The sequence below is a fragment of the Varroa destructor genome, unplaced genomic scaffold (genome assembly GCF_002443255.2).
Source record: "Varroa destructor unplaced genomic scaffold, Vdes_3.0 BEIS01000003.1, whole genome shotgun sequence".
NCBI classification, from domain to species: Eukaryota; Metazoa; Arthropoda; class Arachnida; order Mesostigmata; family Varroidae; genus Varroa; species Varroa destructor.
The window spans coordinates 43,832,482-43,849,266 of NW_019211456.1; the positions used below are offsets into that span (position 1 = coordinate 43,832,482).

General features: G+C 43.3%; 1 protein-coding gene and 1 long non-coding RNA gene across 18 annotated transcripts in view; one reads left to right on the forward strand and one right to left on the reverse strand.

The window, feature by feature from the left end:
• The window catches only part of LOC111246448 (uncharacterized), a 259,672-nt gene that overhangs the window by 235,402 nt on the left and 7,485 nt on the right, over positions 1-16,785 (forward strand). Inside the window, exon 1 of one of the 17 annotated variants that reach the window (XM_086982461.1) lies at positions 5,684-6,351. The exons of the other annotated variants lie outside the window; for them this stretch is intronic. Within the exon in view, the coding sequence (XP_086838587.1) occupies positions 6,235-6,351 (117 nt within the window). The 5' untranslated portion in view covers positions 5,684-6,234. Of the gene's footprint in view, positions 1-5,683; positions 6,352-16,785 lie in introns of those variants that run through there. 17 annotated transcript variants of the gene reach the window in all.
• On the reverse strand, positions 14,830-16,444 carry LOC147756994 (uncharacterized). The gene is made up of 2 exons (XR_015322938.1): positions 15,503-16,444; positions 14,830-15,203 (listed from the first exon to the last, which is right to left on the reverse strand). It is a non-coding gene; the product is annotated as an uncharacterized LOC147756994 (long non-coding RNA).

Genomic DNA, 16,785 nt, shown 5'->3' on the forward strand with positions numbered 1-16,785 from the left:
CGGTACTGGAGGACCAGCAGACGAACAAATAACCAAAGAAAAGGGGCCAGTGGTAAACTGTATAGAGACATAAAAGAAATGGGACTTATCCAAGAGAAAAAATGTACAGCACTATGGCGCGATGTTGTTGATACCTGCTTAAGTAGATATTTGTTTTGGTAGTGAGCGTATACGCTTACCAACGATCATCTTCACTGTACGCTCAAAGGCGAGACCACAGGCTGATCCTGAGGGGCAGTACTACTCGATTTGGTACTTGACCCAGTTTCTTGACTTTACTATTGGCTAGGGGCTTCTACCCATTTTCTCTACAGCCAGTAGTTGATTAGCGGCGGCGTGTTTTTCTCACAACTTATACCTGCTTTCCTGATTAGCATATTTGTAACTCATAATGAAAGCGGAATAGCAGCAAACTGACTACGCTACCAATGGCAGTGGTTCAAGAAGAAATCTGGTTAGCTGAGAGCAGCGTCAATCGGAACTTCATTCGTTTGATGGACTCCGGTTTAGACCACCGCCCCAACTGCGGTCGCGGCCATTGCCTTCATTGACGACGATAATGTTGGAGCTGTCGTCGCACAGCGTTGGCTGGAACATGGAGTGCGTCAATTATGTTATCGTCGTCACGAACTTCAGCAGGGGCGTTTGTTTAGCATCGGCGTTACCGGCACGTGCTGGGTCAGAAACCGTAATGGTGGTGTGAAAGAAAGGGTAAACGAGTAAGCCGGTGGATGGCATGAACTAAAAATGATCGTAAAAACAAGGACAAATGGGAAGCCTGCCACGAAGTTAAACTTGACTATTGAAAAGAAAATATAATAAAAAGCATTAGCACTTATCTGACCTTCGTCGTTCTCTCTTTCCCGCGCACTTAATTATCTAGCTTTTGCGAGTTTCATACTATCTAGGCAGTCATGTCTGTTGAAGACGATGCGATTTCAAATGCAAGAGATCCACTTAATTATATAACAGCCATCCGAAGTCAATATCGATGGACTACTTGTGACGATAATTATAACAGCTGCCACTACATACATGTATAATGAATACGTATTCTGGTCTTGCTCGTTAAATTGCCCTTGGCATTTTTGCTGTTGCTTTTTGCTGCGTCCCAGGGATGACCGTTATGGGCACAGTCAATCAAGATCTGTTCGAGTGTAAAACCAGTGGAACACCATTAAGTGTACGCATCCGTTAACAACATTAGATGTGTACTATATGATGTCTATTGAACACTACAATTTTTCGCAGGGCAGCAGTAAGATAGCCGAATATCTTAACGCGATAAATAATTATGGTATCTAGATGAACAGCTGGTCGCTTTGTCAGGCCGAAAAAAAGGACAACCATCTTTTAGATTAGATGCAGCAGAAGTGAAAAGTCTAGCAACGTTACGTATGATTGGTCTGGTCCTTGGTAGCGTCTAGATATTGTTCGAGCCGACAACCGAAGCCGGAGATATAAGGGAATATGTTTGTGGGAAAAGAAAGAAAAAAAGACCAAAAGAGATTGATACGCAGCTGGCTGATTTTTAAGGAAAACGTAAATAGATCGTAGTAGAGAAAAGCTGTATCTAATTTCGTTGTTTGTGTCCCCTATCACGTCAAACCTACTCGATCGGGTTAACTGAAAGGAGATATATCTCTCTCAGTAGATATAATATAATGATAATATTATGATATAGTAATATTGTACAGTAAATGAAAAAAAGCTACCATCTATCAAAGATATTTATCCATCGCTAAAGTCTATGTGTCTCATTCACATATTCCACGATCATACCATGAGCTTGCGTAACGTAAAAATTATTACAAATTACTTTTTACCTAACGTGCCGTGTCAAATATGTGCAGATCTGACCCGGCTAGACCGGCTGCCCTACACCGCCGCTGTCAATACCGGTCCGGCCACTTCGAAACACAAAAATGGCTTTATTGATTATTGTCCCGCCCAGTTAAGAGATTACTTCAGGTGCGTCTACAACCCCCGCAGCGTTTGCAATTTCAGTCGTTCTTCTGCTTTCAGCTCATCATCTTCAGCAGCATTGTCATCATTTGTGGCTTTTGTACCTGCTACCGTTGTCCATCCTGTCGCTCGGGGGCATCCCACTCCACAACGTAACATGTAACGACACAAAAACGTCCATTCGACAAAAAGTGGCCTTACGTCTCGTTGACTGGTTTGCGTAATCCTACAGTGTTGCATGTTACATGAAAGGTTTCTCGTGCTCACACACATGGCCATCGCGACGTATTTTTCGGCCTACTTGACCACTGGGTTATGGTAGAGTGATTATTGTATCAATGTAGAAATCCCATATAGTTACGTACAGCCAGACGTGTTGGTGTTAGCAACACCTACATATATATAATCGTGGGAGAATTGTGAATAGTGTCTAATAGATTTTTAAGTAAAAACGAAAACCATACTTACGCCATTTCTGCAAAGTGGGCTTCCACTGAACGTGAGGACATCACGCTCCGTGCAGCAGAAATAATGAGTCCTGTAATTTTTAATGCTGTGGCTGTCCTTAAAAAAAGCAAAGCTATCACTCTTCGATAACACTGCCATTTCGCTGAACGAAAATCTATTCAAAGCCCTTTCTGCGTCGGATAGAAGAAACGTAGGACCAACTTAGGCCTATCCAGTGCGTGAAACAAGTGACAAGCGGTAACATCAACATGTTGACATTACCTGTCTAAAATTTAAGAAGTATTAATACAATCTGAGATTCTACGTATTATATATGGTTCGTCGTCGGAAAGGCCGCTTCCTGTTTGTATAGCGTCATATGGTACTGTTTTCGTCCGGTTGAATTTCATTTGACTGAATTTTACTATCGCAGAACATGGAAAGGCTTGCGCCTGTTTCATGTAGGCGATACCGAAAATTGTTTAATAAAAATCTAATAAATTGCAATTGACAGCGTTGATCCTGCAATCAGAACTAAAAATCACCGATTTCACCAATATCGCCCTTCCTATATATATTGATATGATGAAATGATAATGCCATATGTGTGGACATGGAGTTCTACGTTAAGATGTCCTTTGCCGATTTGTTCGTTACATTAAAAGTGGTTTTATCCGATAATTGGATCACTAGATCTGATCGTGGCAAGCGTTGTGCTATATATGTATATATATTGTGTACTTTACGTATTTTTATTTATTGAAGTGAATTAGTCCATCTGGCCGGTCCTTATTCGATGTCGGTGCATTTGACTTGGCCTGCTGTTGCCGGTGGAACGGACGAAGTCCGTCCGAAGATTAAACAGCGTTTAAAAAACGAGGTCTGTGGAAAGGGCTGAAGTCCAATCAACTGTTGTCAACGTCAAATACTTCATCAATCTAATCTGTACTGTCTGTTTCGGGCCACTTACGAATAGATGATAAAAAAACAAACGAAAGAAAGAAAGAGAGGCCAAATTATTTGTAAAAGATGTTAACGTCCAGTGATTTTTAATGCATACATTTTTTTACTGAATATATTATGTCACGTGTATCGCTATGCCAGGATTTGAGTTCATTAGTTTAAACATCAACTTTTGTTCGATAGCATATCTGCTTTTTGGAATCGGTACCAGATCGGCTGGCCTAGCACGGACCTGAACTAGGTCGAAAGGATCAACACTGATTGTACCGCCGGCATATAATTTAATCGTCCAATGGATGGAGTGTTACTCAAAGGCGTCGTATGGAAGCCATTGTGTTTCTCTTCGTTCGTCAACTAAGATCTTCTCAGCGCATTCGGTTTCAAAATATCACTTTTTGTCGTTGTCGTTGTTCTTGCGCCTTCGTATCACTCACAAATTTGTTACAAGTATGATTCAATCTATGGGAACAATCTGCAGCGACTACGGAAGCTTGTCACGGTACCTTCGTCGTGTCCACAAGCACCAGCATTCACAGCAGGACGGTTCTGCCGAAGGAGCCAGGTGAATGGCTAGCACCTTAGGAATGGCTAGCGAACTGGCTGGCCTTTTTCTATTCGTAGCGATACACCAACCGCATATATGCTCTGATTATCATTGTGGCTTGTGTTTGTTGCGTATCTCTACGTGCATGAAAACGTGCGCGTGTCTAAACATAGGTTCGCTTCGGCCAGTAGATCCTTCGTTGGCAAAACAGGACTTATCCCGGTAAGTCACCGCTACACGGTCACACATGGAAGACGAACGGATGACCAAAGAAGGCTTGGCAGTTTGTGCTTACTGCTCAGCGCAGTCGTCAGCAATAGAAACGCCGCGAAACGATAAGGCCACTCCCAAATGTCGGTCTGCTTAGATAAGTGTCGGCCACTGCACGACATCATAGGCTTCAGGTGACGCTGCTGGTGCTCAGGGTGACGACTATAGTACGACCAGCTGTAGCACAATTGCATGCAATGCAATTGCGCGCATTTTGGCCTATCCCTCAACCAGCAGCAACATCCTTTGGGAGTCTGCGGCAGTGTCGACCGAAGCGCCTTCGGACCCTGTTTGGCGCGCACCCATCACAGGCCAGATCTTAGCCAAAACAAGCGTATCTTCAATAAAATGTTATGGATAGATAAATGGACGCCAGAGCTATCGTTTGAATCCAGAAAGCCTAGAGAGATTTGCTGGTTTGCTTTTATTGCATCTTGGTAATAAGCGAGACCCAAGTAGATGGCAGTAACAAAAGGAAGCATTCGTGTTACAGTGTTTGAGCAAGCTTTACGACTTCGACGCTGTTTATCCTGAACGAATGTGCCTCGTTATATCGAAGTAGAACTTCAAGAACGGTATAACTAGCATTCATTCGACTGATAACTTAAGCGCTTGTGTAAATAATTAATAGCCGAAGCTTGGAGGGTTGTGGCCAGATAAGCGATCGTGTGCGGTATCGCTCGAACTGATCAACTTCTCTCTTTCTTCGTTGATATATTCTTTCAAGCCAATACATAAACGTTGCATGACATCCGTGGCTATGATGATTACTCCAAATGCGTATGAAGAGTGTCAGAAGAAGCATATATTTAGCTGAAATAGTGCGACTACGCACGACGTAAATAAGAGCTCTCCACGCGGTATTTTTAATTGGATCTATAGTATTGATAGCAAGCTAAAAAGGATATTTACTTGTATAGAAGAAGCGTTTTGCAATATCCTAAATATCTCACTTGGTATGTAACATCATATTAGATATTATCTCACGTTAATCGTGTCGTACATATCGCACTATATCGCATTTAGCTGCGTACGGATCCGGCATTTCCAGGACTCCACCCAAGGACAATGCATTTTCAGGACGTTTTCCGCTTCAACGAAAAAATCTACACGATGTCTCAATTCTTGTTCAGTATGAGGCTATTTCTACGGGCAAGTTTGCCATTGTTTCCGTTGTTATTACGTTTATGCACAGAGTAGAACCTGCCCGTATAGCGCGTATCGCTGTATCTTGCTCTGTGTCTTCTACCACTACTGCTGCTGCTGTTAAATAACAGAAGTAGAATAGGGAAAAAGATCGTTGGATATAAACGTATGTTTTCAAAGTCGATTTAGTATAAAACTCTACGTTTTTATTTTTTTTCGCTGGCTTATTTTCCTTCTTTTATCTCTCATCTAACGGACGACGCTTGTACAACTGCGTTATACTGTGACATCTTTGTCTATTGGGCATAATATTGCTGTTGAAGTGTAGCAAAGTCGACCAAAGTCATGTTGTCATGGCGAAGCGTTCTTGTTTTGCTTTGTTTTTTACGCTCTCGCTGTTTGAAAGGTCACCCGACTGCAACGCACAGGCGTCAGTTCCGCTAAACGCTGGAGACGGCCTGCAGCGGCAGCTAGACACGGTCCGAGACGTAGACAGATAGACGGGTCCAAAGACAGGTATATAGACGAAATGCTCCAACAGGATGGCTGAACCGCTCTGCCATGAACGACAGGAACCGCGGCGGGCAGTACGACGGGACAGAAAGAACGACCAATAATAGTTAGAAGCGATAGTACATGCGCGTTAACACATACTGGCGGGGTGTGGAACCGCATTGCTTTGCAGGAAGACTCTGGGACGTAAAGAAGGATTCTGGACGCAATGACCTTTTCTACAATCAACCGTGGCAACGCGTAAAGCAGTGATCATCCTTGTGGTGATACATCGAAGGTCTGACTATGCCAAAGCCGGGTCGACTCGTTTGTTTGCACCTTTCATCAGATTACTTTCGGTCTTATTCGTCTGGCGGATAGAACCGAGGCAGTACGCCAACGGTAAAATGAGAGGCGAAATGGAAAACGTACTATTCAATTTGGTCAGCGGTTTGTTTGCCAACAGTGTCTACCTCAAGCAGGGATCATCTCTTGTCCTTTCGCAAAAATGCCTCCTTTCATACGTGAGTACAATTCAACGTCATGTTTGACACGTTTTGTCTACGCGTCACACGATGATCATCAGTAGGACCCGATGTTAATCGGTGACGATCAGCTGTGTGCACATAGGCCACTTAATACGACATAATCAAACACTGTTAAGAGGTCACAACCGCTTATGACTGCACAGTCGAAAAGGAAGAGAACACCGTTCAGCGTACGCATGCACACAGAGACAGAGCTTTCTCTATAAGCAATGCGATTTAGCAGAAGCGAAATGATAATTCTATGGATAATGTATATATTCATAGACATTAGACGCACACGTATCTAGAGATATAATGATCGATATAATACAACACGCGGCAACGGCCAACACGAAACTATTTGGCTGACATAGTAATTGGCTTGATAAAGCCCAGTCGGTTTATCCTGGCGTCCTTTTGTGGATCGTCCCTCCTTAGTGCAATTTTCAAACGTCGTTAGGCCTGCGCTACGCGTGCTAGACGAACATTTATAACGACTAATCAGCAATCCGTCTCTCAGGTACTATTTTCTAATCACCGCTTCTGTCATTGCTGTTACAACGCCAGAATCAGCGGACTTTGTGGGACCCCCCCTGACGAAAAGGCAAATGTCTCAATTATTGTGATTATTATTTATATGGACATATATATCTCTATAGATCTCTCCTGTTATATGTTTTCTCAGTACTGATCTATGGATGATCGAAGCGTCCATTCATCACACGTAGGGTTATGGCGAGAGAAGCGGACGTTGCATGACAGCAGAATGGTATTGCACGCCAAACGTTACATTCGGCCAATTTAAGTTCGGCGACTATTGCTACCGCCGTTTCTCGACTGTAAACCGGTACGGCCTTCATCTTCATGTGTGATCGTAAGTTATTGTCGTTACTCGAACACTAAACAACGTTAGATGACGCAATCATCGATTAAATTGGTTTTCTTATAGTGTAACTATGACCAAATCCTTGTTGACACTAGGGAAGACTTGGCACTCCTTGTCGTGCTTCTGTCATCTACTTAATTTTTTCGTTCTTGTTTAAGGTGAGCTACGTAGGCGTGGCTTATAGATAGAAGGTACACACACACTCAATGAAGTCACGGCGGCCGACGGACAACGAAATTATCTGTGTATTGCTTTGGCTGGAACGATGCCAACGATATATATGAGCAAGATTTTGATATGGCGACGGTGCTGACAATGGTGATAATCAAAACCCATAACAGAGCGCAATAGAAAACATATACAAGTACGTGTATGTCGTCACCTGCGCGAAGAACCAGTTACCCCAGATCACACGAAAGGATGTCATCGTCGATGTTATTGTCAAGTCTGGGTCAGATTAACAGTTTTGTTGTTATTAGCATGGTAGTTGTTGTTGGCGGCATTGATGATTGTAATTATAAAGTAGTAAGAAGTTGATTAATAATACGATACGACTTTTCGAATGACTGAACATCCAGTTGGTATAGCACATGATCAACAGCTGCACCAAATGAAGAGCTGTTGTATTGAAGAACCTACACAGCGAATCTTTCTCAGCTCCCATATAGCCGCTATCTTCGCTGATAGTGTCAACTCATTCTAGGTAAGATCTTCCGATCTACCCGGATACAATGCGCGGGTGAAAGAGACAAAGGAAGCATTGTACCGACATCATTTTGCGAACGAGACTATCTATCTACAATAAATATTCTACCACAGTAGACTATCGTGGTGTCATGCAGCGAAGGGCCGAGTCACCCTACCAGGAATATGTCATTATGCCATACTGATATCTCTAAGCCATCAGCCAGATCAATGGCGACGAATTCGAGCTCAGTTAACCTATAGCGATTGCAACTTCCACGAAATCCGTCCGTTCTCGGATAGCTTTGAATATACGTCACACGTCGGGTTTTCTATTAGCTAGATGATTCTATAACTACTATTTTAGTCTGGCAGTCCGCTTTACATGGTCCGCTAAGTAATTGTTATCGACGAAGAGATACTCCACAATAATAAGCGTCGCAGCTTCAGTTTGACCCGGTTTCATTCTATCGCCACCGGACCATCCGTCTCTGGTCCAAATGGTAAACCACGACGCATTTTTCACACTGCAGAGTACTTGGCGAAGCGCCGACTACCAAATTTTTTTAAGTCGTCGTTACCGGCAAAGCTTAACGCGCTTGGCCTCGAGCCTTCACCGAAGCGTTTAAAATACATCTGTCATTCTCCAGCTCCGATCACGACTCTTCCGTCAGATAGATAAGAAAGACGAAACGGGTTTATTTCAATACAGATCCAACGCCTTACCATCGAAAGACTGCTGATGTACCAATTCTATAATTGTAACTTATTTGGCTACCGTTTGTCAACTTGGCTCTGCTGCCGCTGTTATTCTATTGCTGTGAACATGTCGTTGATGTCGATAGTTCAAGCACATACGCACACCCACCATAAACCATTTCTAACCGTACCTATACTATTGTGTACAAACGCCTGTACATAAACACAACGCGACGAATTAGCAATTTAGTGAAGAACGGTTGATCCGTTGTGGATAGCAGGTCAACCTTCGCTTTATTTTTTTTCGATTTGTCTCTTTCTTTCTGAGTGCTCATACAAGGGAGAATTCAGACATCTAACTGGCTATTATATGCGCTAGCCGGTACCAAGTATGCGTGGCTCCCTATATTCGATGATCATTGTCGAGCCGTGGCCTTTGACTTCTCTACTCAGGCAATAGGCTCGCGGTGACAGGAGTAGAAATGCGACTTCAGCAAAACCCGACCATCGCTCTAGTTGCTACTGCCGCCGCCGTAATAGAATCAGCCTTTAAAGGCGTATATTTAGCAGCGGAACGGAAACTCAGATAAAAGTGCAAGCTAACCGAAAGGAGCTACTTCAGAACAAAAACAAAGCGAAAAAGGAAAAAAAAACACTGATTATTTAAGCAACGCGAGAAAAATTGTTCGCGAGTTTTTTTTTTGCTCGTGGCTGTTTGTAATTTACGATATATCGTGGCTTTTAATTTCGACGTTGCGAGACAGTCGGAGCCTGCTGCTGCTGCTGCTGCTTCGTGGTGTCGAAGATATCGTGAGAGACTCTCGGCGTTTTTCTATCTCTAAGACGCTTTGAAGAACGAGAAAATACTTCAGCGGTGAAAGGCGGACAGGAGAACATCTCAGAGAGGCTTGCGAACGAGCCAAAGAATAAGTGTAACAACAATAACAGTAATAGGTCATAAGAACTCCCGTGATAATAATAACAAATTACGCTGAAAATAATCATCATAAACGTATAGGTGTCAGATAAGTTCAACAACAGGACACAAAGTCCTGTAGCCCAAATCAATATAATAACAACAATAGTCGTTACCATTATTTTGTTAAAATCATTGTGAGCCTGATCTGAATCGAAAACATACATAGACAATACCAATGGATATCATACCACGTTCATTACCACGTAACATAACAATTGTTCCAGATCACCTCGTTATTGTATATAAGCTGTTTTTGTTTCGGCTTCAGCGTTCATAGTGGAAGTTTATAGTTGATTACTCAAATTATCAGTGCTACCAATATCAATAGTCAGTTACAAAAAAAGCACTTCCGGATGTTTGTGGCACCGTTTTTTTGTGATTACTGTGAGGAGCCTAGAAATACAAAAAACGTACTAAGAAATAAAAACAACGTTTACCGAATCGATATTCCATTCCTCCTTCGTATGCGTCGCAGTCGCGCCGGTGAACGGACCCACTGGTCAAGCAAACACAGAACGCAACCAATAGCATCGTATCGAATCAAAGGACAAATTTGTCGACGTCCTAATCATCGGCCTTATAGAAACGAAAAGAATACCAGGTGTACGAATATCGAAACGCGATCATTGCGTAGCGTTGTTCTTGTTAATTGTGTATCGTCTGACTGAGCCTCAGGTCAACGGTTTTTTTTGCAATGCAGAAGATATTTATTTGATTTCATTGTACGTATTGTTTCGTCCGTTCGCCTCTGCGGTCGGACGTAATAAATACGTTACTAGCAAAGCTAACTAGATATCATATTTGTGTAGTTTGATGTACCTTTGGCCCAGTTTCAACGCGGGTAGACTTGTTACCTATTGGAAACTCTCCCACTACTTATCGTCGTTGTCGCCGTCCTCGCTGGCGACCTCTTCGTTCCTAGAGACCTGTTGGTTGGGCTTAATTATGGCGGCTTGCCGCTCGAAGATCTGGTTTAAATTGCTTGGCAAGATTACTGTGCACTGCAAAAAAGCTGTCGCTAGAGCTAATGTCATCTTGAGCTAGTGATAGTTGCCGTCCAGCTTTTCTAGATAGGTTAACCAAACGACATGCTGCGCCAAGAGCTGGCTCCGTTGAATAGGGCAGTGGTCGGGCAAACGAAATCCGGTAGGCTTCGATGGTAGCCGTTGTCACAACAATCACCATTTAACTGCTGAGTCGAACTGCTCGTCAGCTCCGCCGTTGGTTGTTGGCCTTTGTGAGCAAACAACTTTGACAAACTTCCACTTCTTTTGGTTTCCCTATTCGTCGATGTAAGGCCTCTGTGCGTCTACCTTCATGACCCACACCTGACAAGGGTCGCAATCATACACGTCTTGCTAGCGATCCACCTATAGCATGCCGGACACACATTTTGGGTGTTTGTTTGTGTGTACGTGCCTATGCGTATGTCTGTTACATTGTACTGTTCCCGCCGGCCACATGGATTGACTGATACGGTCGCGAACTTGTTTCTGTAACGGCTGAATGCGAAACGGCGGCCAGATTAGCCAAAGGCAAAGAAAGTTAATCCGAAGTATGAACATACACTTTGCTGCAGACTGATTGTTCTGCTGGTGCCGTGATTATAAACGTTGTCATTGAACAGAAGAAGTCTTACACGTTTTCATACGTACGTACATACATGTAGATTAATGCAATAAGGCCGCCAACTGTGTCATCATCATTATCGCCGCTTCCAGCCACATTCAGTAGCGGCCGCAGCTGCCACGATTCCCCCTTCCTGCCTGCGTCTGCCCTCCACGTGATGTGCAGCATTTGTTGCTAACAGCAGTAGCACGAACGTGCACCGTCTTGATTATGATAGCCGAGCCCATGAGTCAGGATACCCTGTCAGGGCGCTGGCGCCACCATCGTCGTGTCCTGTTCGAGGGCTGACGCTGTTCGAACTAAGTTCTTTGGACTACTGGCCGGTCTGGTCGGCCGATCGATTTATCTACATACAGCGATAGGTCAATGAATGGCCAGCTCGAAACATTATTGCCGCGCTCTTGTTAGCATTTTGTTCTTTTGTTTGGACAATTTTGACTTCTGGTGCCGATGAACGGAACGTCGATGCTGGCCGCGTTGTTTTTGTTGCGGCTGTTGTTGTTGCTGCCGATGTCGTCGTCGTCGTCGTCGTCCTACGAGTATCTGTAACTGTAAAAGCTAAACACTGCCGTTGCCAGATCCTGAGATAGTTTTCTAGTTGTTATGGGATCTGTCCCTTTTCTTCCTGAAGATCCGAACGACGCGAGACGAGAATTGCCTTTACGTAAAAGTAGCATACGAGCGACGATGGCAATGCGAAACAATTTGGGAGCAAGCACGTGGTGCAATAGACAGCAGACTACTAGTCTGAAGTCATCTGAATGGATAACTACCCTTTCCCTTTTGTAACTGCGGATGTCTATTACTATTTAAGTACAAGTATCTACGAAGAGAGGTCGTGCATGGAATCGAGTGCGTTGCTCTCTGATAGATAAAAATAACAGATGCTTTTAATTGTATAGTACTATAATAATTTAATTGTAATAATAATATAATAAAGCAAACACCACCAAACGGTACCAAGAATTTATGCAACCAGAAGACGACTGACAAGATATCTAACAGTACTCTACAGATCTAAGAGTACTAACATCATTCAAACTGATATTAAATGTCAACTTTTTTAAAATAATATTGAGTACCTTTTATTTCTAGTTGACGAGACCCTTACCGTTCTCATGCAACGAAGGACAGAAAACAAAGTCGAAAAAAGGCCACTATCTTTTCGAAAAGTAGAAAAACGATGTGACCTGTCACTGTCGAGTCCTATTCGAGAAAATAACTAGTTGGGTAGTGTGTTTCCTAAGATACTAATTTATTTAGTAGATTATTCATTTTAGTGCTATAGCACTGATGCAATATCGTTGTTGATTAGAGCCGTTGTGTGACCCTTTTAACCCCCATTGCAAACAGGCAATTCTAGCATCAGATATAAAAAGGCCCCCGTTCATTCCGAAGGCATGCACACATTAATGACCCACACCATCGGCTCTGAAGCAATATACTGTTTAACATTTTCTGTCTCGTTAACCTTATTGCTATTGAGCCTGTCTATGTCCTATCGTATGTTTACATCGTAACTTCACAGTTGTCGTCTTTCTCACGACGGGACGGGTTAGTTCTACGAGTCATTGCTGCGTTGATGACACGAGGTAGCCATTAATTTTATTACTGAACATTTTTGTTCGGAGCAATGCGTTCTTTACTGCTAATTTTTTACCCGTGCGCTTATGTTTTCCTCAAAACGTAGCGGGTTGCAACAGATAAAATTGCAGTTGAAACAGACAAAGTTACGAGACCTGTTTGTAATGCTCACAGCTGAACCTTGGTTAACCATAATGTTGTTCTTATGGCAAACAGAAGTTTACTGTTATTGTATGGTGGCGTGAAACGATGTATGTCCTACCGTTATGCTGTCGTCGTTCACTCGTCCACTACCTTGTTTGTCTACTTTTTCCTTTTGTTTGCCTTTTGTCTAAGGCGACGCGGCGGTGAGGGCCAGTAGCAACAACAACGGCAACAACATTACGAGCGGGGACACTCTCAACGCACCTGCTTAACACATCAACATCGTGATACAACTGAAAACGTTGATGGTCGTCCGCACAGCTTCTCTTTGCAAAACATTCGGCCTGAGCAATCTCTCGATAATGGGCAGAAATATTGTCGGACTCTGCTATGGCTGATTCATCCAAACAGTTTCCAGGGACTTTTGTTGTCACGATCTTCGCTTGTAGATGAATAGGCAAATAAAAATTTACCAAAGTTGTCACGTCAAATTTTTGCTATTGTTTTAGTATGTCCAGTGTCGGAACTGGACATAGGACATAGGGTTGCTATTCGACGCAGCTCCCCATAGCACGTATTGCTTAGGACAACAGGGTAACAACGTGCGATAGCAAGCGTACCTAGTAGAGGAAGTTGGCCTCTTGGACTAGTTTATTGCACGTACGTGCTCCACCTAACTTCTTTGACATTTTTCGGCGATTTCATGCAGACCCCTTTCTATTTACTTCGTTCCTTGTGCAGGACATGTCTTTATTTGTATATGTGACATAAACATGGCCGTTATCAATCGACAACGAAATTATGATGACCGTCCTTCGTTATCCGATCGCTAGAGTTCCAACGAACTATCACAGGTGATTTAAAGATGAGAAGACATCAAATGGGAAGAGATTTAGCTTTCGCAGCTTGACAGGTAGGCAGGCAACGGGCAATCACTAATAATTTGTACGTTAGGCGATGATGGTCGCTTACTGAGCGCGTTGGAACTATTGTTTTTGTCAACCTGCAGCTAAACACGTAACTGAATGGAACGGTACAAATGTCTTTATCCAAAAACGAACAAACGAGCATTACTCTTCGCAGCTCTGTTTATAGAAGCTCTACTTGAAACGAGCTAGCCAACTGAATGCAGTGAAGAAAGATAGACTTGCCAATTGCTGAGGCAGCTTGAAGCTGCAAAGCTGCAAACCTATCGCCACACGGCATTGCCGATGCTTGAAGCAGTGATGAACCTCACGGACGAGACCGTGTTAGAAAAAACCAAGCGAGTAGTGGATTAGCTGTTACTTCAATCAGTAAGCAAGCTCTGAAACTTGCACGTACCCATGTCGTAGCAGACGACGCATAGCTCTTATCGCCCCTATAGGGCAATGGAATTATGGCCATTCGTTGTCTTGTCTTGGATGCCCGTGCTCGTTCCTGTCTGCTTACTTTTCCTGTGTGTACCCGTTGCCCGAATAAGCTGACGGCGCATGAGAGATGTTCCTTTAGATCGATGAAAATCAGTGAAATGCTGATTTGCTAGTAGTATAAATTTAAATGATTTCAGAATATGAACTTCCATTGGTTGCTGAGCAAGTATCAGTATTAAAATTATAGACTCTCCTGTTGCTGTTGTTATTTAGCTTGGCTGTTACTAGATATACACTGAGCCGCGGGAGAGTAGAAGTACTTTTTCGGTAAAGGGTTCGGCTAAACTTGTAAAATAGAACGTCTAAGTAAAGGACGTTTTTTGTATAGTGTGCGTAAATGTTTCACCTTAAGGAAGCTTTTTCTTACCCTGACTATGCCCGAATATAGCGAAAGATATATCATGCAATTTATTAGACTCTGGTCGCTGCTGTGGACGTGCTCATGAAATACATACAGATAGAAGTGTACGTTCCCGATAACTTAGGATAGCTTTATTTTGATTGCAGTTACTCGCAATTCGGCATTACGTTTTTTTCCTAGTCACGAATACGCGTGAAGACATTTACACATATTTGAACCTGCATCGCAGCGCCGCAAGCCGTACCTACGTTTTGTAAATGCATTTTCTATAAAAGCGATCTTTTATACATAAAACCCTGTCACGCAACGAATTCGATAATTACGGCGCCAGCTAAAGACGGAAGGTCGCCGGTTTCGTCGTCGCTGTCGGTTGTTGTGCCGAAAATCTCAGGGGAAGAGGCGCGCTTCTTGACAACCCACAGGTCTTCCTTTTCTATCGCGAATAGAAAATTACCGTGGTACATAAACGCTCTTAAACAAAGAGACGTGTACATGTAATATTTGTCACATTTTCATAGAACTTACAGAAAGTTGCGGATGAAAAAGAGGGATGTCGCAATGAATTTGCTGGAAAAAGTTCTTGTCGGTCTAGTTAGCGTCAGTGGTCGTTGGCGTTGATCAACGACAGTAGCGAGTTAAGTATATAGCAAAATTCAAAGAGATTGTTATCGTACAAAATAGATTAATGATAATAAATATATTGATGATCATGCTACAGAGCGGTAAACGACCGCGGACGCGTACTAAAATGTTGATACGGTTTCTACAACCTTTTCGGCGCTGCTGGCTTGTACCGCCGGAGCCGTTGCTGACGCTTCGTTGGTGGTCGCATATTGGCTATCGGTCGAAAAATCGACGAATCTGTAGAGCTATAGGCCATCTTGCTTTAGCGTTGTCAGTTCACAGCTAGTATAGAAGTTAGTTAATAACGTAACGTTTATCGGTGCTGATTACGGCCGTAACGTCGACTGATGATTCGGTTGTTATTACGGTTGCTTTTGCCAGTCGAAAAGTCCATTGTGACTACAGTGGTAAACTATGTCCGATTGACTATAACAATGAAAGACTGGGCGATACAATATATCAACGAAAATTCACTACGCAGAGACAATTATGTCATTATTACTAACGTTACCACCACGCAGTAGTTTTCCCGCGGCTGAAAAAGGTACGGAGTTCATTTGACAGAAACTGTATCATTGTATCTAAGCAAACGGATAGCAGGGCAGCATTACGCGACGGCGCACACAAACATCCATATAATGATACGTATGTTTCTGATATAGCCGGTCTCATTTTCTCTTTTTTTTTCCCCTTTCCGTAAATATACAGCAAAGTTCGTGTGACTGCTAGTACTTTGGGCAGCGGCAGTCTCGTCACAAGAAGGATCCTTGGCAGGAGCGGCGAAAGGGACCACCGTTGCTCTGTCTGTTTAGCTCAGCCAGCCACGACTGGTCGGCGATGGGCAAGTAGTCTCTGTACACTTGAGCAGTACACAAACACCGGTCGGTGTCTACGTCCCGTAACAGCGAAATAATATGTGTGTCTTTTTAGATATGTCTACGTGAGAGAGTTCTTTAGCTCGTGATACTGGCTGCCTTCTTTGCCGCTATTGCCCCGGCTGCCGCCACCTGAGGCGGGCATTGTTGTCGTCAACGTAAGCCTCCATCTATCTGTCCCCCTAGCTCCGCTGATTCGCTAACTGCGCTGTTGTAGACCAGGTATCTAGCCTGGTAAGACAAGTTGTTCCATACGAGCGTGTGTTTGCTCGTCGTATCGATAAAGCTGACATCGACTCCGGAACGGAACGAGCCTATAGCGATTTCTAAATATCGGGAAAAGAAATAGACCCATTCGGACGACAGTCGACTGGGCAGCAAAGTCACCTGACTGAATAGGTCTGGATAGCAAACGAAAGCAAATTCTTGTCGATTGCTTGTAACTGATGGTGGCCACAAGCAATGTTTGGACATGACACTACAACTAACAACAAGAAGGGATCGAGGTCTGGCATGATTGTCGTTCTATTTTTAGTTGATTGTTATGGCTGGGA